This window comes from Gymnoscopelus braueri (genome assembly GCF_963280865.1).
Source record: "Gymnoscopelus braueri genome assembly, chromosome: 3".
Lineage (NCBI taxonomy): Eukaryota > Metazoa > Chordata > Actinopteri > Myctophiformes > Myctophidae > Gymnoscopelus > Gymnoscopelus braueri.
The window spans coordinates 48,392,054-48,414,716 of record NC_137612.1 but is presented as its reverse complement, the minus strand read 5'-3'; the positions used below and the strand labels follow the sequence as shown (position 1 = coordinate 48,414,716).

General features: G+C 39.4%; 2 protein-coding genes across 2 annotated transcripts; one reads left to right on the top strand and one right to left on the bottom strand.

Moving 5' to 3' along the window:
- Nucleotides 1-1,338: 1,338 nt before the first annotated feature.
- LOC308082298 (uncharacterized protein) lies at nucleotides 1,339-5,070 on the bottom strand. The gene is made up of 3 exons (XM_080424012.1): nucleotides 4,627-5,070; nucleotides 2,770-3,489; nucleotides 1,339-2,650 (listed from the first exon to the last, which is right to left on the bottom strand). The coding sequence occupies exons 1-3, from the start codon at nucleotides 4,966-4,968 to the stop codon at nucleotides 1,409-1,411; spliced, it is 2,304 nt and encodes a 767-aa protein (XP_080280138.1). The 5' UTR covers nucleotides 4,969-5,070; the 3' UTR covers nucleotides 1,339-1,408.
- Nucleotides 4,865-19,877, top strand: cUnh18orf54 (chromosome Un C18orf54 homolog). Its single transcript, XM_080424013.1, has 14 exons — nucleotides 4,865-4,894; nucleotides 8,038-8,146; nucleotides 8,603-8,720; nucleotides 10,456-10,614; nucleotides 11,688-11,769; nucleotides 12,228-12,288; nucleotides 13,298-13,379; nucleotides 13,532-13,584; nucleotides 13,987-14,050; nucleotides 15,394-15,445; nucleotides 15,555-15,630; nucleotides 17,154-17,234; nucleotides 17,776-17,828; nucleotides 18,774-19,877. Exons 2-14 carry the CDS (start codon nucleotides 8,039-8,041, stop codon nucleotides 18,877-18,879), a joined length of 1,095 nt encoding a protein of 364 aa, XP_080280139.1. The 5' UTR covers nucleotides 4,865-4,894; nucleotide 8,038; the 3' UTR covers nucleotides 18,880-19,877.
- Nucleotides 19,878-22,663: the final 2,786 nt, after the last annotated feature.

The following is a 22,663-nucleotide window of genomic DNA, read 5'->3' as shown; positions in this document are numbered from 1 at the left end:
AGTTCATGAGAGTTTTTAAAAGGCAATTATCTTGAATGCCTGCCTCTGGGTGTGGCAGGGAAAGAGGGTATTTGCATTTCTTTCACAATAGTAAACTTTTTACACTTTCAAACATTTAGAAGAAATTTTTAATAATTTTGAAAGTTTTTAACACACATTTTTACAGATGGGCAAAAATGGCTGGGGCTGAAGCCCTCTTTGATGTCTATAATGTGTGCATGTACCTGACCTATGTAGAAAATGCTTTTAGGTAACTTCTGTTGGGATTTGACACTAGAATACATTTAATTGTGCTCTATTGCCAGGCATGCAAACAGCCCCGAGGTGAAAAAGGTGACAACATATTGTTTTCTTTCGGGTCAGGTGTCACACAATTGCCCTATTTGGGTTCAAAAAGGTGACTGTAGCTGAAAAGTGACACTTTTGCATGTCTGATTGCACTGGGCGAGTTGTATAGATTTGATTGATTGATTGGATACTTTATTAGTCAGGATTCAGGAAGATAAACAGCACATATACAGTAAGACTTTAAGGTCAAAAGGATACCACAAAAAAATGTCCTGGGGACTTGTTTTCATTGTGGTCCTATAATGACATGCACATTGTTATCTCTTCTAGAATGATATGACAATGTTGGATTGATTCCATGTTTAATTGTATGGGTCAAGTTCAATGTGTGAATGTCACTCTGTTGTCCCGACTGTAGGCCTACTCTATTAAATACAATAAAATTAATCATTGTTCTATATGAATAATACAATGACATATATTGATTTTGCTATATAAATACATAAAAAATAAAACAAATTCAAATTCTAAAACAAACATTGTGGTTCCTACACTCTCGTTCATGGCCTCTCATTCTATTCCTGAGTCAAGTGTGACACCAAGTGGTTACATTTGGCATTACAGGCCTTGTTTCGACCAGCTCAACTGCATCCCAGCCTTCAGAGAGTGTGTTTGTGTGTGTTCGCACACGTGCGTGACAAGATCTGTTCCTGGAAGGACAGTGGAGTCTGGTCTACAGGACAGGCTACCAGTGGTGAGCCACACGCGCGGGCATGTGCACATAGCCACTCAGCTCAGTGCTAGTTGAAATACTGTATTCAACATGTGATTATTAATGTAATTATATTTCTTATTATTTTGTTGCATAGTTGAAATACTGTATTCAACATGTGATTATTAATGTAATTATATTTCTTATTATTTTGTTGCATTGTTAATTTGTTGTTTTTATTTTTGTTTCAATTAAAACTTTTTTTTACATAGACTCACCCACACATAAGTACTTAAATAATCAGACAACTTTACTTCATCTTTACTTCAATGATTTTTTTTTAAAGACACAAGATGACAACATCGCTTACATTGCTTTCAACAGTGGTTTTAACAATCATATGAACAGTCACAAGAACTTCCAACAACGGTCAGGGATAACCTTGTGAGTGTCTGGTACAGCTCTCGTTCTTGTGTCCTCTGCTAAACGATGGTATCTATTCCAACTTATCACATAATCTGTAGGGTCCCAGTCCTCTACAGGTGGCCCATGTAACTTGATGAACATCAAGGCTGATACCCGTTTAACCAGTAGCTTTGTACGGATTGGGGTGATGATTAAATTCATCTGTCTGAATCCCCTTTCGCACGCTACAGAATACAATTTATCCATAAAGATCTGGAGATGGTTGACACCACTGACATCTTTTGCAGTGTCACCCACTGCCAGCTCCAGCCGGTGGTTTAAACAATGCCAGGTCAATATATTAGGATATCGATCAGACAATTGTTTAGCTACTCCAGATTTGTGCCCCAACATGACACTGGCACCATCACTGGCAAATGCAATTAAATGCTTCTTCAAATATGCATGATCAAAGCCATGTCCAGTGAGGCATTTCAACAGATTATTTGTAATTGTTTCAGCTTTTTGGTTGGGAAGCTCAATCAAATCTAGAAACACAGTGTGTGGTTCTAAGTTCTTTTCTGTTTCACAATTGAGGTACACAATCAGTGTAGTTTTATCTCCCTTGGTAGTTGATTCATCAATCATAATTGATATTTTACCTTCAATTGCTTGGATAATTTTGCAGATGTTTTTGCGCATTTCTGAACCAACATGGTCGGCTATTTTTGCTGCACTGAATCTTGAGTGCAAGCCAAGGCCAATTTCAACCCCATTTTTTTCCTGTAACTTAAGTAAGTCATAATGATCTTGGAATGGCCTGTCTTTCTGTGCCAGGTAGTATGCAGAGTTGAAAACAGCACACGATTTCTCAAATGGCTGATCTTTTGCAGTTGCGAGTATCTTTTCTGCCGCCTTGTGGTATCTGCCGCCTTTGTGTAGTCCTATTTTCTTCCGAAGATTTTTCAGCAGATGTAGTCTGTCCTTTCCACTGGGTGCAACGTTGTAGCTACTCCATTGGTCTGACAAATGTGCCCCGATGGCCTTGTGGACGGATAAACCTGGAACAGAAGAGCACGGCTTGCACCCCAATTTCCCATCTTTGCAGTCAAGCCAGGGGTGTTCCTCCTTTTTCTTAGCCCACTTCTCGTCTGTCCATAAAGCGGGGAATGGTGAAGATGAAGAAGAATCAGTATCAGTGGTGGATGAGGAAGTCTTGTCAGGAGTACAGCCACTATCTCCCAGCTAGAAAATGAACAAAGTAACAAAATGAACATTTGTAATGAGTATATGCCACATTTAAGAAAAATAAAAATAGTAGCCCCATCTGATAATAAATAGCATGTGATTTAACAGTTACTTGCCTCAGTGATGGCTTCCACAGACGGTTGAACAACTGATAATCTTCTTAGAGCTTTGAACGTTTTCCTCCCCTCCAGTGGTGGTGCGGGTTTCGGATCTTCTACCACAGCTGTTTTGTTTCCCAACAACAGCTGAGACTGAGCGTCCACGTGCACAGGTTTTGTAGGCGTCGCAACAAAACACCGTTTCCTCTGGACTCCTGTCTTGGTGTTTGCTGCACTGAATCTTGAGTGCAAGCTAAGGCCAATTTCAACCCCATTTTTTTCCTCTAACTTAAGTAAGTCATAATGATCTTGGAATGGCCTGTCTTTCTGTGCCAGGTAGTATGCAGAGTTGAGAACAGCACACGATTTCTCAAATGGCTGATCTTTTGCAGTTGCGTTTTCTGCCACCTTGTGGTATCTGCCGCCTTTGTGTAGTCCTATTTTCTTCCGAAGATTTTTCAGCAGATATACTCTGTCCTTTCCACTGGGTGCAACGTTGTAGCTACTCCATTGGTCTGACAAATGTGCCCCGATGGCCTTGTGGACGGATAAACCTGGAACAGAAGAGCACGGCTTGCAACCCAATTTCCCATCTTTGCAGTCAAGCCAGGGGTGTTCCTCCTTTTTCTTAGCCCACTTCTCGTCTGTCCATAAAGTGGGGAATGGTGAAGATGAAGAAGAATCAGTATCAGTGGTGGATGAGGAAGTCTTGTCAGGAGTACAGCCACTATCTCCCAGCTAGAAAATGAACAAAGTAAAAAGAACACATTAGAAACAATTGTGGTGTATTTTGCACAAGCGTGACAATATAGTTGAAAGGAAGTAGAAAGGTCCAGACCAGTAATGTTCCTCAAGTTGGTTTATTGGACAAAACAGAGTACAGAGCACAGGAGTCAGCCTTGCTGCTACATGGTGTGGCCGGAACAGAACAGAGAGCAAGAAGAAGAAGGGACGGTTTCTTTGCGGTCCTCACAGTATTTATATGCAGACTTCACATGTGTGTCTATGTACTTGCATACATTGCCTTTGTGTGTGTTGGATGTGCACGGAGCTAGGTGTGTGTGCTACATCTCTTGTGTGTGTGTGTAAATGTATATGTGCTTAAGTAGTTTGATGTGTGTGCGCGTGTGTGTCCATTGTGCAGAAGAGCAACACCCCAAGATCCTAGAGGTCAGCTAAGGTCAGATGCCCTCTGGGAAGCATCCTTTGTACTGGACAATTGTAGGTTCTCTGGAATGTGCACTGTAGACCACTCAGTATCCAAACTTATAAGTCCTAAGTGTTCAAATTGGGCTCTATAAGTCCATAAATGTGTATCAAGATACCACACAATTACAACAGGTTAGAGACAAGAGAGACCAATTGTCTTTCATTGTGAGAGGAATGTAAACACATTCAACCACACAGAGCTGTTCCCCATCCCCCACATTTGAGTGAGCCCTGAATTGGTCATTGAGACACATTCAAACACATTCCATGACTGGTTTAACAGGTTTAATTTAAATGAACAGTAGGCTAAATGAAAAACAAACACATTTATTTGCACTTAATTGCAGTGGTGTAAAGTAAGACGTGTTGAGATCTGCTATTTTAGTACTTTGATACTTTAAGTACGTTTTGATTACCAATACTTTTGTAAGTAAAACATAAATGAGTACTTTTTCCACCACTGTCTTTAAATTAATAACATGTAACACTAGTGCATAGCCATGAGGAGCTGATGTTTATAAATAATATGCATTTTTGTCATATGGACTAATTGATAGAAAACGTAAAAAAACCCTCACATTTGTAATGAGTATATGCCACATTTAAGAAAAAGAAAATAGTAGCCCCATCTGATAATAAATAGCATGGGATTTAACAGTTACTTGCCTCAGTGATGGCTTCCACAGACGGTTGAACAACTACAAATACTCTTCTTAGAGCTTTGGACGTTTTCCTCCCCTCCAGCGGTGGTGGTGCGGGTTTCGGATCTTCTACCACAGCTGTTTTGTTTCCCAACAACAGCGGAGACTGAGCGTCCACGTGCACGGGTTTTGTAGGCGTCGCAACAAAACACCGTTTCCTCTGGACTCCTGTCTTGGTGTTTCCCAACAGCTGAGTCGGAGCGTCCACAGGCACGGGTTCTTCAAGCAGGCGGGTAGACGTAGCGAAACTGAGTTTCTTCTGGATGCATTTCTTCTTATTCGGTGGGAAGGTGATCGTCGTCATCATCGTGTAGAATTCGCAGACAAGTGAAATACCTGACCTGACCGGTGTGGCTGTTAATACAGTGTAACTGAGGACGTAAGTGGAGAACGCAATGTTATGCAAAGCAGCCAGGTTGAGGCGCGAACTGCCGTCGCTATTTCCGCATACGTCACTCACTGCCTTCACTTTTTTTGAAGTGTTTCCTGTGTGAGAGGAAATGACGTGTGGAAGTGTTTGGTTTTTCAAAAGTTTGGGCGTTCAAGTGTGTGGTTGTTTGAGCTGTTATTAATTTAAATGATTAAAGTAAAGCTTCTGTATTAAGTAAATAGATCACAACGTGGCCGAAAGGACTGAACCGTTTGCTGCTTGCTTTATTTCGAGGTCAGTTACGTTATAAAACTAAACGTTAAAGTTTGTTAGCTTAGCTTTAGCATAGCTGTGTTTCTATGCAACGTTGCCATGTCTGCCTATTATAAGCGACTTTGGGGCTTGTTTTTCTGTTTACAAGTCGCTTGTAAATATTGTCTGCTGTTTTTTGGGGCTTGTTTCTAAAGTATAGTTGCTTGTTTCCTATTGTTGTTTAAACCAGTGTTTCTCAAACATTTTCAAGTGAAGGACCCCCAAATTAATATGTATTTGTCTGCAGACCCCCCCCCCCATCTGAAAACATTTGATGCCAGGGACCCCCATTCAAGATGTGTGTTGTTAGAATGGTTTAAAAATATTGCATTTTTTCCCCAGATTTTCTTCAAGATTCTTTTTGAAAATAGCAGATCTACAAGCTCACAATGCATCGCATCAACGCGTTGTGAGCTTGTAGATCTGCCATTTTCAAATAGCCAATTATATAGTTTAAAGGGTGAAGGGTTTGAATGCCTCAACATCCTACACTCCAAGTGCTTATCAGGGTGGGGGGTAGCCCTGGTTCAGAGCGTTAGTGACTTCGCTTTAACGCCCTGGAAGACCCCTCGCTCTGCGCATGTACAAGGAATTCCACTGCCCTGCGAGCGCTCAAGAGCAGTGAAAATAAACAAAACCATTTCGCTACTCACCGAAGCAAAGGCTGTTTTGTGTTGTTGAAAGTCTATTCTCCGCACTGGGGAGCCTCTCAGCACCCCACCTACTCTGTAAAATACACTTTTTGGGCAGAAAATAAAATTGTATTTACTCCACAGTGCCCTCTACAGATTTTGGTTAATGGTAAGTTCAAATCCTCCAGATCTGTAGAGGGCACTGTGGAGTAAATACAATTTATTTCCATCTCGCTGACATTATTTTATTTTCTGCCCAAAAAGTGTATTTTACAGAGTAGGTGGGGTGCTGAGAGGCTCCCCAGTGCGGAGAATAGACTTTCAACAACACAAAACAGCCTTTGCTTCGGTGAGTAGCGAAATGGTTTTGTTTATTTTCACTGCTCTTGAGCGCTCGCAGGGCAGTGGAATTCCTTGTACATGCGCAGAGCGAGGGGTCTTCCAGGGCGTTAAAGCGAAGTCACTAACGCTCTGAACCAGGGCTAGGTGGGGGGGTCCCCCAGTCGATTATTTTGGGGGTGTCACGGCCTGAAAGAAACCTGTAGAGTGTGTGTGTGTGTGTGTGTGTGTGTGTGTGTGTACACACACACCCTCGTAGTGATGAGCGGGTCGACCCGTAACCCGCGGGACCCGCGGGTCAACCCGCGGCGCGGGTAGGTCGAGTCAGGATTTCAGAGAAAATTATGCGGGCTGAGGGTGAGCGGGTCAGCCGCTCTCCACGAAAAAAAAAAAAAAAAACCCTATTTTGACCAACATGCTTGTTTATTCAGCCCATGACAATGTTGTGCTACTGTAGACATTTAAAGGGACTTTGGGTACTTAAAAGAGCGCTATATAATATATATATATATTCCCACCGCGGGTCGCGGGGCGGGTTGAGCCATAGATTTATATATGGGTTCGCGGGGCGGGTTGAGGCGGGTCGCGTTCCGTCGCGGGTTGGGGCGGGGCGGGTCATGAAAAAACCCGACCCGCACATCACTACACCCTCGGTATTACAGGTCTGTAAGGGTCCATTTGGAGCCATGGTGATCCCCAGGGCCCAGACCAGACGTTGAGAACCACTGTTCTAGACTTCGTTGGGAGTGTAGACTTCTATAGCTGTGTGTGCAGTTGTTGAAAAGAGTGTTTTATTTTAGAATCACTCAGCTCTGAGTTAAAGGGTGTGTACGTGATATTTCTTTGTTAAAATAAGAGTTAAATAGCTCTATATTGTGATAGTAATCATTGCTATAGGGCATAGCAGTGGCAGACATTTTCTGGTTCCAATTCAAAATATTCGATGCATTTTTTCCCATTGACATTTCCAAAAATATTTATATCAATTCATTTAAGCCTAGAATCAAGCCATCCAGGGTCCTGGTGAATCATGACCATAAAACATTTATTTTTGTGATTTTTTTTAAAAATAATCTATATTTAATTGTATGATATACTATATTTAATAGATACCCTTTGTTTTGCCATTTTCAAAAAAGTTTTTTCACAGAATCAAACGTTTTATGGTCATGATTCACCAGGACCATGGATGGCTTGATTCTAGGCTTAAAATAATTGATATAAATATTTTTGGAAATGTCAATGGGAAAAAATGCATTGGCTATTTTTGAAGTGGAACCAGAAAATGGCCACCACTGCTTTGCCCTATAGAGTGTTTGTTCAGTAACCGGGGTCTCCCCGTCTCTCCAACTCTTTAGTAAACAAAAAGATACATTTCTAGCTATCCAGGTTGGGATGTCATGGATTTCATCCAATCAGGAGGAGAGATAGATAACTCATACATACAGGATAAACAAGTGAAATTGGAAGGGATGGAAAAATGGTTTCTCTCACCTAATTGGATGAAATTTGCAACCCACCTGAACATGTGTTTTCTCTTTAATAAAGAGCTGGAGAGACAGGGAGAGCCCTGTTACTGAACAAACACTCCACAGCAATGATTACTGTCACATTATAGAGCTTTAACTTTTTTTAACAAAAAACCTTGTTGTGTTAACCAAAACCTATAGCTTACCCTACCTTTTAATAATGTCTTTATTAATGTCAACATGTTTATTTTCAGTATGTCAGACATTGAATCCAGCATCTCGTCTCTGTTGCGGAGTTCTGGACATCTGAAGAGCGGCTTATTACCTTCACACCTTGATAAAACCATTACTTACAAAGACAAGGTAGACTTGTAGTTGTTGTAACCAGTGGTGTTAAGTAACTAAGTACATTTACTCAAGTACTGTACAATTTTGAGGTACTTTTACTTTACTGGAGTATTTCCAATTGTCTATACCTTTACTTCTACTCCACTACTTCTCAGAGGCAAATATTGTACTTTTACACCACTACCATTTTTTTAAAAACTTTAGTTACTTTGTAGATATGCATTATTACATTATAAAACATACATTAACCACTTTAGCCCTATTTTATACCTAGGCTATTTGGCTATCACAACGCGTTGCCGTGCGCGTTGTGATGAGCTTGTAGATCTGCTATTTTCAAACCTTTTTAGTAATTTAAGTACATTTTGATACCAATACTTTTGTACTTTTACATGGTTCTTTGTTTGTACTACAGTATACTACACATAATATCACTTGATTAACTGATTAATTGATTATGATGTGCATCAGGAGTATGAGTCAGCGACGGAGGCCCTGGAAGCTTACATCTCAGACTTTGAGAGTTCTCATCAGACTGGCAGACTGCAGCTTCCTGTGACATCAAACACAACACACACAAACACACACCGTATGTATCTCATTTTAACTACTAATACTAGTATATTACTAATACTACTACTATCACTACTATGATTGCCAGTATTACTACTATTACTATTAATTCTACTTATTAGCCTGGCATGGACAGTCTCATCACAAAAGTCAAATAATTATCGACATATCGCCCTGAGATCGATATGAACACTACTAATTTGATAATTTAGATTTTTTTATTTAATACAGTTTTGAGATATTAATAATAATAATAAACTTTATTTGTATAGCACCTTTCATGACATGAAATGCAGCTCAAAGTGCTTTACAGAGCAAGAATACAATTACAGTTAGAACCAATTTAACAATAAAGCAAACAAAAATAAAATAAAATAAAATAAAAGCAAAGGCATAAAACAACATTAAAATAGGCAATACAGTGAGGAATTAAAAATCAACCAAAGAATCAGCTAAAAGCAAGAGTGAAGTAATAGGTCTTGAGCTGTGCTTTAAAGCTATCGACAGAGGCTGCCTGTCTTAAGTGTAATGGGAGTTTATTCCACACTGTCGGTCCGTAAAAGCAGAATGCTGCTTCACCGTATTTTTTATATGTCATTGTAGGCACCTCGAGCAGGTCAGCACTTGAAGACCTGAGGGCCCGGTTTGGAACATATCTCTCTAGGCAGTCAGAGAGGTAGGAAGGTGCCAGACCATTTAGAGCTTTATAAACTATTAAAATAATTTTAAAATCAATCCTAAAAACAACCGGGAGCCAGTGTAGTGAAGCTAGAACTGGAGTAATCTCTCAAGAACAGCTTCTGCACTGCGTTGGAATCTGTCGGGGAGGTTCGTCATAACGAGTGCGCATTCAGATCAGGAAGTAGGCCGCGCTTTACCCAATCACATGTAGTGGGCGGGATTCACATGTCCGTCGATCTTTCCCCCTCGAAACAAACCGAAACTAATTTAACAATAGCGTCCGCGGAGCAGACAAAACCACGGAAATATATTCACATTTTAACTTACTCTTTCATCATAGAAACAAGTGGGCTTATAACCAAAACGATCCATGTTCTCTGGGAGAAGTGGTGTTAGTGTTCCGTGTAGAAATATTGTTAGTGGGAATGAAAACATAGTCGCACCAAGCGGAAGTGATGCGCTGAAGGCGCATCACAAACACCGGTTTCCTTGTGCTCTGGTGTTACGTTATCGTCCGCCCAGAGCCAACAGACATAGAACAAACAGCAGAGGGCGCTGTTTTTCATTTTCAGTTGGCGATGGGTTCCCAGATTGGAACTGGAGTGATATGTTCTCTCATCCTAGTTTTAGTTAAAATTCTGGCTGCCGCATTTTGAACAAGTTGTAATCTGTCGGTTGTTTTCTTTGGCAGGCCAGAGTAGAGTGCGTTGCAGTAATCAAGCCGAGAGAAAACAAAAGCGTGGATCAGCGTTTTTGCATCGTCTAACGACAGATCTCAGTCTCTAATTCGCGCAATATTTCTAAGATGAAAGAAAGCAATCTTGGTGACATGATTAATGTGTGTATTGAAATTCAATTCAGAATCGATAATAACCCCCACCCAGGTTCTTTACTGTGGTGTTACTTTCTACAGCCAGGTTACCAAGTCTACTTGTTATTGACCCGGCCGGGGATTGAACCCAGACCTCCTGAGACTGGGAGGCCTGACGGCAAGGCTTACTTACTACTTACAGGTTTGACTTCATCTTTTCATTAAACTCTTGTCATTGTTTTTTTTATTTTTTTTATAGTTTTCGGGGAGAGCGTGAACAGTAGAGAGCTAGACTTCCCATTTCTACCAGGCTGTCGCCATAGAGACCCAGACATTTTTTCCATGACGACCGAGGAACTACTGACCCTCCCGTACGACGGCTCGCTGCCTGTCACTCACACCTCTGCACACATACAAGGTAAACACAATACTACCGTATACTATATATAAACTTTATTTATATAGTACTTTTCAAAAACAGGTTTACAACGTGCTTAACAATACAAATACAATACATACACAGAAAATATAAAGGCAATTCAATTATGGAACATTTAAAAACAAAGGAACCATACAAAAATAATAAGACCAAAATTAAGAGTGAAAGCAGAAAACCAGCTGACTATTCCTTCTAGCTAAAGGCCATTCTATAGTAATGAGTTTTTAAAAGATTTTAAAAAGTGGACACCGAAGTGGCCTGTCTAATTTGTAGGGGGAGTTGGTTCCACAGAAATGGAGCCCTAGCAGCGAATGCCCTGTCACCTTCCGTCACAAGCGTTGTCTGGGCGGGTCAAGTAAAAGTTTGTCTCCTGATCTAAGATTACGGGTGGGTTTGTGGGGAGACAGGAGGTCAAAAATATAAATAGGAGCAAGTCCGTTCAGTGCTTTAAAAACAAACAATGTAATTTTAAAATCAATTCTGAACGCCACTGGTAGCCAGTGCAGTGAAGCAATAACAGGGGTGATGTGGTCATATCTCCTGGTTCTTGTAAGAACTCTAGCTGCTGTGTTCTGAATGAGTTGAAGGCGATACTATACATACTATACCAGGGGTCTTAAACAGGGGGTCCGGGGACCCCTAGGGGGCCCTCAGAGTTACAACAGGGGGGCCGCCAATGAGAAATCGGAATGCATGCCCCGCTTGTTAATGCAATAACCGTTGTGCCTGTTGTCAGAGTACCTAGTGCGGTATCCACTAACATACGACCGATTGACTAAAAGTGTTCTCCTCTGAGACTGACCTCTGTGCTAAGACCTGGGGCCCGTTTCACAAAGGCAGAATGAAATCATCCTGGATGTAAGACAAATCCAGGTTTGACAAAGTCTGCTCAGTGCAGCCTGGTTTATTCCGTTCCACGAATGCCAAGCCAGGCTGATATGCAGCGACTTTGTCTGGCGAGATAACTCGGCTTTCATGAAACGGATTCATGGCTAAACCAAGATACATTAATCCAGGATAGCTTATAAATCCTGGGTTAATCTGCTCTCTAGGTTGCGTGAAACGGGCCCCTGCTTGTATTCAGTGTCTGACCCAGGAACAGCTGTACACCAACACCAGACACAGAGAACACAGGTAGGAATCGCATATTTATCGATTCTGATTCCTATTCTGCTGATCAATTCCAATTTTTATCTATTCCCTCTTCATTCTTTCATTACTACAGTTACTTTACTACAGTAAATAGTAGTATAAACTATTACTAACTGTATGTATTACTAGTACCTGAGATACTACGGTGTTAAATGAACCAAACACAATTGTCCCTGTTAACTAATGTTACAATAATTCTCAACTTTAAGAACTGTAATGAATAGTAAACTCTCACACTTATTTTATTCCAACACAATGGAAAGCAGTTGCAGTTAAACCCGGTTGTACACTTTATTTATATGAAACCTACTGGACTCATAAATCAGTAGTTCTCAGGTACCCCCAAATTGATATGTATTTGCCACTTGTATACGCCACAGTCATATTGTATGATGGTATCTTTATTTGATGGTCTAATTTGATCTCTCCTCTCCTCTCAGATCAGTATTAGATGTAACGAGACAGACTGAATCATTGTGTCCTATCCATAGAGACTCTAAGGTGAGAAACATTGTTATATAACTGAACTTAAAGCAATATTATATGGTACTTCCCATATAGTTATGTATCATAATAACGCTATGGTACTTAAACATACCCCATGTCTGTATTGCATACTACCGTACATTCATGGTGCTGGAACACCCTACATAGAATAAAGTCTGTTCTATTCTATTATATGTACAACTACATTCTATGGTTCTTTTCCACTACAAGAACTAAGTGAACGGTGCCGTACCGTGGAATGTATTTCACAGGTTCTGGATTTGCTTCCGTACGCTGCGGCTAAGTTTCACATACGGTTCTCAGAACCTAATTTGGGCCCTGCTCAGAAGGTGGTAAAAAAACTGAAAAACAAAAACGTGTTGTGGAAGGTTCCGGGTTACCCTTCATAGTGGAAAAGAGACATAAAACCTCCATGTCTTGATTAGACATCATCTTTTTTCATGGACTCGAGGATCGCTTTAACTGGACTTTGTGGTCATTTAAATTTGTGCTTGTCTTGATCTAAAGTTTTAACGCCTCACTTCCTGCATGTCTCCTGACATCTTTTGTTCACAAACCTTAAGAAGAATTGTGACATGTTGGTTTAAAATCTAGGATCACTTTAACTCTATTTAATTCAATTTTATTGTGACTTGTCATGACCGAAGAAGACAGTGAAGGATTAACGTTGTAACGTTACTGAATGATTGTATGAAAGATGAACTTTACATGATCAGCTGACTTGATTTAACAACACTGATGAGTTTACACTGATTCATTTCTAATTTACACACTAAACGTTATGAGGGCTTGAAAACCCTTCCAGAGTGGAAATATTTGAAAACGCTCCGCGTCTCGATGTAATGAGAAGGGAATCCGTTTTCTATCACTGCTGCGCGTCTAAACGCAGAATAAAAAGTGAGAACACAACGGCCTTAATCACCCATATGTTTTCATAATCTTTACAAACACTATGAATTGAAGTGTCCAAGTTTAATCATTTCTGATCATATTTAATATTCAGACTCACGGTGTCCCTGGGTGGCTGAATGACCCCATTCTCACCCCGATGAACTTTGACCCTTCTCATGCACTTGACCACACAGGTACGTCGACAAACTCATAACTTGTATACTTACTTTTGTATTTGTGAGGAGTCTGCATGTTTGCATGGTGGTTGCATGTAAACCATTCCAAATAGAATCCCAAACCGTGTGTATGTATGTGTGTGTGTGTGTGTGTGTGTGTGTGTGTGTAGCTCCCTCCTGGCTCAGAGATATAGAGGAGGATGAAGTGATGAAGAACAAACGGGTAAACAACAATCTCATATTTTAATAATCTCAAAACATTACAGAATGTAAATTAATAAGAAAGTTACAGTTAACTCATTCACTGCCACTGACGTAAAAAACGTAATTTGTCCCGTTTACCAATCCTGTTTTTTTTTTTTTTTTTTTTTTGGTTTTTGTTTCAAATTTGACCCAAAGACCAAGGAGATATGATTGTTTAAAGATCTAGACTCCCATCCACTTCCCTGTTAACTTAAAACTTAAAAATTCTGAAAGCAAAAGACTGTTTTCTATGTGTACCTTGAAGATTTAAGTATTTATAACATATGTGAAGTATAAAACAGTCCTGCTTGAGAGCTTGTAGCTCTATTGATTATTAATGAACAATTATTATTACTGATGTGTCTGTCTGTCCGTCCTTCAGGGCTGTGAGAAGGAGGCGAGACAGGCTGTAGAGAGAGACAGGTGCTCAGAGCAGGATTTTGAAGGTAGGAAGACATTTTATCCAACACCAAATATACCTGCAATATCCAGAGGCCTTTACTCTGATCTCTTCCAGTGACGCGTGCTTATAAATTACGCCGCATAAAAAAAAGACCCTGATTCTCTTACGTGTTGTTACTGTATTTCATGTACTTAGCATGATTCTGTAGGCTACATGGTTACGATGATGAGACGTTATAGTGACTCCCCTCTATCCATTTGATCACTTGACTTCACGTGCTCTTCAATGACAATAGCTACACCTTAGCATGTTAATTAATTAGAAAGATGTGGCGTTATATAGGCTACTCCATACTGCATTATATTATTTTGTTGGGTGGCATATAGACTTACTTATTGTTATCCTACAATTTAGCAAGACTAAACGTCCATTCATTGGAAAATTCAAGGGGGGAAATAATAACTGTGAAAGGCAGCAGCATACAGAAGGGTGTTAAAAGGCGATCTAAAATAACTAAGAGTGGCAGCCGACCTGGCATTTAAGTAATTTAAGTATAAGTATAAATATTATAATTCCGTAGCGTCATCGCCTTGGTATATAACTGCGTTAGCCTACAGTATGTTCTCATAGTAAACACTCAGGACGGCCGTGGGGTCGTGTCTGGGTTCAAGGGGTGCGGCCTTAGGACCTTAGTGTGGCGTATTCATGCACACATTCATGCACAATGTGCTTCACATCAAACACTATGAATAATAAGTGCATACTTAAAGTGCATATTTAAAGTATAAATGCTCCTTTAAATGATTTATAAATAAACAGTGCATACATATCAATGTACTTGACCAATGCATAATCCTTTAAATGATTTCACACCATTTTTTTTTTGTTATCATCTCTGTCATGTGGAAACCTCCCCAAAAACACAAAAAGTTAAAGTTTGGAGATGAGGTTTCTGTCTGACAGGTATGAAATCATTTTAGAAGATTTTCAACCCTGAGGTTTTATTGCGGCCAGAGAAATGTCTTGATCTGTCTCCCTATCTTTATCCAGTTTGTATATCGTTGCTCAGATCGAAACCTTGTATGTCCAAAACCGTTACTTTTCAGGAAATGGAGGGAAAAAAGAACCTTTGTTTGTTCCAATGTTCTTATAGTCACAAGCTCTTGTTAATACTTTCCATTGATTCAGTTTTCATAGAACATACGTAACAACTTTTCCCCTATTATTAAAAAACATCCAATCCACTTGTAGAGTGGCTATTTTTGCTACTCTTGTGTGTCACTGTACTGTACTGTACGTACATTTAAATATAGAGACAAGGTTTCTGCCCGACAACAGTTTGATGATGATGATGATTCATTATTATTATTATTATTATTATTACAGCTGAGCAGCTGCTGGATGCTTATCGCTGGTGGGAAAACCCTCCTGTCACTTTGTGAGTAAAGCTGTTGCTAAACATCTCTGTCAGTCACACTGTGAGTAGTTGTTTATCATTTGACGTTGAAGAAACATCAAAATAACACACTTATATTTACAACTTGCAGTAAGTCTCCAGTATCAGTAGAGGATGCCACAGACAAAGAAATCACCACACAGACTCTGACAGACACAGCAGGACAGGTAGGTGGAAGGAATAATCATAGAATAATGATTGTAATACTACTGATCAAATGAATTAGTAAACATTGGAAGCCACTTCTGAAATGGGTGTCTAAAGTTGGTGTAAGTGATTAAAAAAAGGAGGGAAAAAGTGTTGAATAGCTTTGGTGCTCCCTAATTGGTCAGAACCGGAATACCAATTATCTCCTTATTGGGAACTGTTTCCCAAACTACGGTGGGCCGTCCTGCTATTTAACAGCCAGTCACTTTAAAAAAGTTTATGGATTGATAAACTAATGGATAGTCCGCACCCGGAGACGTGCACAGGCAAACTATATGCAGGCTTTTGTGTTAATATGCGCTCAGTTTTCATTGTACTTTTGAAGAGGAGCACTGCTGATTTCATCCTGTGGCATTTGGTGTGGTGTGTGACACTGACAACCCGGTCATTTACGACCCGGCGTCGACTCGTTACCACAACAACCATGAGAAATCCGTGTTTAAGCTATTTGTGCTAATAACACAATGTTCATTCGAACATTGCAATCTGTGTCAATCTGCATGCGAGTGCTATGGAGATTATATCCAAAGCGCTCCTCGGCGCATGCAACGCTGTCTGTGTGAACACGGCTCCTGAATCAAAGTCGTCTATAACTTAAACCAGGGGTCTTCAACAGGGGTTCCGCGACCCCTAGGGGGTCCACATAGTTACTACAGGGGGGGCCGCCAAATCTTTGTGTGATATGATTTTCTTTTTTACATTAACCACTACATTAACTACATTAACCAACGCCTCGCGCTGCAAGGCGTTGTGTGCTTGTTGATCGGCTATTGTCGGAGAGCAGACCAAGTACAGAGTGAAAGGTCAAGTTTACTAAGTATTGAGTGTTTTAAGTGGTTACATGTCTGAAAATACACATTAACATGAATCCAATATGCACTGATGGGAGTGCTGTCAAACAAGTCTATGAAGCTATCCATGAAATCTATGAAATAATCTGCAACACAATTTTATACAATATGTAGTGGGGGTCCCTGCTTCATCTCTCTCTCAGCTAGGGGGTCCTTGGCCTGAAAAACGTTGAAGACCCCTGACTTAAAGTGTGTGTGTGTGTGGGGGTGGGTGTGTGTGGGGGTGGGTGTGGGTGGGGGGGGGTAGGTCCACCCAGCGGATACTGAGCCCATAGCCTGCCTGAACCATGACTACACAGTCCATAGCACGTTGTCGCATGTGCAGGAACTGCCACTTCACTTTCTGCACATGCTAATGATCAATGCCCCTGGGCAAGTTCAGATCAATTGCTCAACCCCTTGAAAAATGCAGATCAGACAGAATGACAGAGGTTCCTAAAATGATTAGTTAGATGTTAGCTAACGTTACTTGACACTGGTGCTATAGTACCGTCTGTCTGTAGATATCTACTGTATGTAGAATCAATGTGTTTAAGTGATGTAACGTAAGGACAGGGAGACGGAGCAGGTACAAATGCAAACTGATGTCAAACAGAACTCTAAAATGATTGTGTGTAAAATGTTCCATTCAGACTCATGCTGGGAGGAAACACCCAGGACCTGTTGAGACCCTCAAACACATGTTGTTCAACCTGCAAGCTGCACACACACAGGTGAGTACTGATAAGATAAGATGTTTGTTGTCATTGGATTCAGAATACAACAAAACTCTGTTTGACAACACCCACTCCAAATGGGTTTGTCAATGTTTGTCATATCCAAGATTTGTCAATGTTACAGATTTTTCAAAAATAGAAGATATGCAAGCTCATAGCTCACGCTATGAGCTTGTATATCTGCTGTTTTTGAATAGCCAACCACTGTGCTATATATATTGCTAAAATCTAAAATGACACAGATGCTCCCCCGTTTGAATGGGTTAAGAGCACTAGCAGTCATATTGTTGTACTGTAATTACTGCTGTAATTGTTGTACTAGCAGTAGTATCATTGTAGTAGCATTATATATTAGTATTGTAATAGTATTACCAACTGTAGTAGTATTGTACCGGCATTATTGGCAGTATCAGTATTGTACTAGCATTACTAACATAGTGTACTATAATTATTATTAGTAGTACTTTACTAGCATTACTATAACATATTATTGTACTAATATTGGTGTTATGTATATTGAATTGTTCTCTATATGAAGGTATGTGAGACCCAGATGAAGGACACTGATTCTGGTGGACTGTCAATACAGAGGTAAAGTCTGATCAACACACACATAGTAATTATAAGGAGAACACATGGTAGAAGGAACAGGAAAGGAGTAGAAAGAGACGAGAAGGAAATAATAATTTACATTATCAAAAATAAGGATAAGGTTCGAATGAATATGTACATAAATCAGTGTAAATAAATGGAATGGAGCAGGATAAGGAGATGGCTTATGTGGGACATGAGGTATTAATTGTACATCATTATTTACATCTGTACATATTGTCATTAACTGTCTGTTACAGTCGTCTTACATAGCCAGATGATCAGAGATCAGCTATGTACAGAATACTTTTTTTTACTCTTCTGTATTCGTACTCTAGATGTAACATATAAAGAAACCTTGAATCTTGATTGCAATGTCCAAAGGGTTCAAGCCTTGATTGATTAAACAGCTGCTAACAAACCTACACCTACTGCTTTGAAAACCAATTAAAATTTTAAGGACTTACGACAGTTAAAGAAAATACGCTGGACAAAATTACTCAGTAAGAATAATCATTGATTTCAATACTAATTTAATTCCACAGAGAACACATTGTGATGATTGTGACACAATTCTCACATGTAGCATAAACTATTGTGTAATTCTATACATGGAGGAACTGAGGAACAGTGATGTGACTGGCTGGTTGGTCACAGTTTTGGATTTGATTTGATGTCTGAGATGAAGGTGACAACTTGGGCTGCCCATCATTAGTCTGACAGCCCAATAGTCTGAGAAATGTTAGTTCAATGTAAGGTTAGGTTGGTGTGAGGTTAGCGTATTTAGGGTAAGTTACATTATAATGTATACTGTCGGACAAAACTAATTTCACCCACTGTTTTACACCTGTAAACCTGTGATGTGACTAAGTTGATACTGATTCGGAATGGGAACGAATTGAATGAATCATTGAAACATGGTTAACATAGTTGATGTTTGTGCAGAGCCCTGCATCACCTGGACCACCTGAAGAGTCTGGTTGAAGAATCCACACAAACGGAGAAGGAGAGGAAGGACCAACAGAGAGAGAGGAGGAAGGACCAAAGTTGACTCAACCATTACTTTTCTGACTCACGTACACCTCTTGCTCTTTTCCACTACAAGAACTAAGTAAAGTGCTGTGTTGTGTTAAAGTATTTCACAGGTTCTGGATTTGTTTCCAATACGCTAAGGCTCAGTTTAAGATACGGTTCTCTTCTCCTGCTCAGGACGTAGTACTAATCCGGGGAACTCAGAACTTATTCTTTGAAACGTTTTCCAAACTAGCGAAAATAGCCGATCTACAAGCTCACAGCTTGTAAATCTGCTATTCTCGCTTCTTTCATGATTTTGTTATTCATGACGTATGTCCACATTCAGGGGTGGTTGTGGTTCTATAATGGAAACCTAAAGAAAAGGAAAAAAACGTCACAGAACAGGTTTCTGGTTATAGTCCAAAAGAACCACTGGACAGATTTGGCGGTCCAGTGGCTGCAGGGAAGCTAACTAATTATGAATTACTAAATAATTAGTTAGCTGAGACTGGACTGTAAATGAGAGGCTGCTGGTTCAATCCCCAAAGTCTGTTCAAGAATCCTTGAGCAAGGCACCAAACCAACTGCTGCTCACTTATTGAAAGTCTTTGTGGATCACAGAGTCTAGTAAATGCATGAGAGAATGTTACACAACAACAACGTAGACTCTATGTTGTTGTTTAACATTCTCTCATACCATCAATAAACATGGACATGAAGTTGGTTAAGTGGTTGGCAGAGCGGCCGCTTGGGAATCGGAAGGGTCCTGGTTCGATCCCGGGCTCTCACTGTGTTTCTGTCGAAGTGTCTTTGAGCAAGACACTGAATCCCTAACTGCTCACGATGAGCAGGTTGGTGCCTTGGTTTCCGCTGCCATCTGTGTGTGTGTGTGTGTGTGTGTGTGTGTGAGAGAATGTGTGTGAACAGAGTTGCCTCCGCATTTAGATGAACATGTCATTGTTTGTTGGTTGACAATGTGCCAAAAATCATTAAAGCGTTGTATCTTTAAGATGTTGTATCATTAAAGTGTTGTATTAACCCATTAAAACCGGGAAAGCATGCGTGTCATTTTAGATTTTAGCGTTGGCTATTAAAAAAATTGTAGATCTAAGTATTCCATAATTAGTATATTTATTTTTAGTACATTAAAGTACTTAATTAAAACGTAATTACATATCTTTTAAAGTATACCTTTTACAAGTATATTTTTAATATAAAAGTATACAAATCCAAAGTATATTTTTAATATGAAAGTATACAAATCTAAAGTATACTTTTAATATTTGTTCACTTTATATTATATATTTATATTATATTTGAATATACTAAAGTATACTACTTTTTTACCTGACAGAAGGTATAGAACTGCAACTCATGGAATGTGCACTCGCTGGAATGCCATGTCTGTAGAAGTGTAGGGCCACCCTCTACTGAGCAAAATCTGCAGTAACATCTGTGTAACTGGAGAAGTGCTAATGTTGTTTCATAAAGAGTCAAAGTGTACGGAAAATATGAAATGTGCAACATGACATGTAGTGTGTTGGATTTCCCATGGCATGCATTATTATTTGTGCATACTGTGGAGGCAAATGCAAGACTGGTGTGGCAGAAGAAGGGGACACAGATATACAGGATGACCACCCACTAGGCCATTTTAATATAGGATGATAATAAATATAATATTATCCCCACCGTCTTCCACCACAGCTGGAAACTTGTGAAATCGGCCATTCTGCACAACGATCACTTTTAGTTCAGGTACTTTTAGTATACATTGATACCAATACTTTTGTACTTTTCCTCAACTAAATTACATCCCTCAATACATTGAGGTATATGGCTATTGATACTTTTATTAAGTACAAAAACAATTGAGTACTTCTTCCACCAATTGACTTATTATCCATCTAGGCTTATTAATAGGCTCTATGCACAGCAGCCATACTGGAAAGAAATTGGCCTCTTCCTTTCTTCCTGTTGTGTTAAAGGCAACTCCGCACCAAACAGACTCGTCCAGACTATTGCAGACTACTCCAGACTGCAACAGACTGGTATTCGGTTGGCAAAAGTTACCATTTAAGTCTGTCAGCCGACTGGCCATTCATGTGCTAATTTGACTTTTAGCGTGCCAGCGTTGCCAGGTCTGCTTATTATAAGCGACTTTGGGCTTGTTTCCCTGCAAAGCCACTTAGGGATGTTCCCAGCGTTTTTTCTTCACTGACGTGCAGTGGTGTAAAGTAACTAGTACATTTACTCAAGTACTGTACTTAAGTATAATTTTGAGGTACTTTTACTTTACTGGAGTATTTCCAATTGTCTATACTTGTACTCCACAACAATTATTTGAAATGTTTAGTTACTAGTTACTTTGCAGATATAAATCATTATGAAACATACATTAACCTCTTTTGCCCTATTTTATACCTATAAGCTATTTGAAAATAGCAGATCTACAAGCTCACAACGTGTTGCGATGCACGCGTTCTGAGCTTGTAGATCTGCTATTTTCAAACATTTTTGTACTTTTACTTTTGGTACTTTAAGTACATTTTTATACCAATACTTTAGTACTTTTACTCAAGTAAATGTTGAATTCTGGACTTTTACTTGTAACAGACTCAGAGTACATCTATTGCATTCAAGCCTGGAATTTCGTCATTTTAGGGGCAAGGCCACTTGGCCTTTGGTGTTGTAATTTTTTGGAAAGGCCCTGCCCGGTCTTCCTGCCAGGGCAGGAAGGCCATCCAAAAAAATAATAATGATTTTTAAGTCCAAAAATGATTTTTAAGTCCACGGAAATAATGCTTTTAACTTGAAGGTTAAGGATCATTGTATTTTAATATATTATAAGAATAGTATAACTATCTGTGAAATATAACCCGTTTATTTCACAAAATAATGTGTTGGCAAATGACCAATATTTAGTTATATAGGTCTCAATATGTCACATTCAGCCCTGGACTTCACTGACTGAAGTAGGGGTCACATTAATCACATTAGATTCACATAATGTATTTTACCCACAATTAATTTTCATTCAAATGAAATGTTAATGAACTTGCACTAATAATGACTTTAGTTGATTTTTCACTCTTTAAAATATAGTATTTCTTAATTATTAATAATTACAGCTTTTTTTTTTTCACGATTTTTTATTGTTTTTAAATAATAATAAAAAAGGAACATACAAGATTTCCACCCGACAGCCATAATATATAGCCAATATATGGTTCTGTATCAGTATATGAGTCCGTTTTTGCAGATTTCATTCTAATTGGCTACTATGCCTGCATATGAATTTCATGAGCCTGGGTAGGTCACCCTGGCTTGGCGGAGATATGCCCTGTAGCGCACACTCCGCCAGTGATGTAAAGTAACTAAGTACATTTACTCAAGTACTGTACTTAAGTACACTTTTGAGGATTTTTTACTTTACTGGAGTATTTCTAATTTTCAGTACTTTTACTTCTACTCCATACATCTCTGAGGAAAATATTCTACTTTTACACCACTACAATTATTTGAAAACTTTAGTTATTAGTTACTTTGCAGATATAAATTATTACATTATAAAACATACAGTAACCACTTTAGCTCTATTTTATACCTAGGCTATTTGAAAATAGCCGATCTACAAGCTCACAACACGTCGCGAAGCGACGCGTTGTGAGCTTGTAGATCTGCTATTTTCAAACATTTGAGTACTTTTACTTTTGGTACTTTAAGTACATTTTGATACCAATACTCAAGTACTTCTACATTGCAGTATTGATACTTTTACTTAAGTAAAACATTTGAGTACTTTTTCCACCACTGCGCTC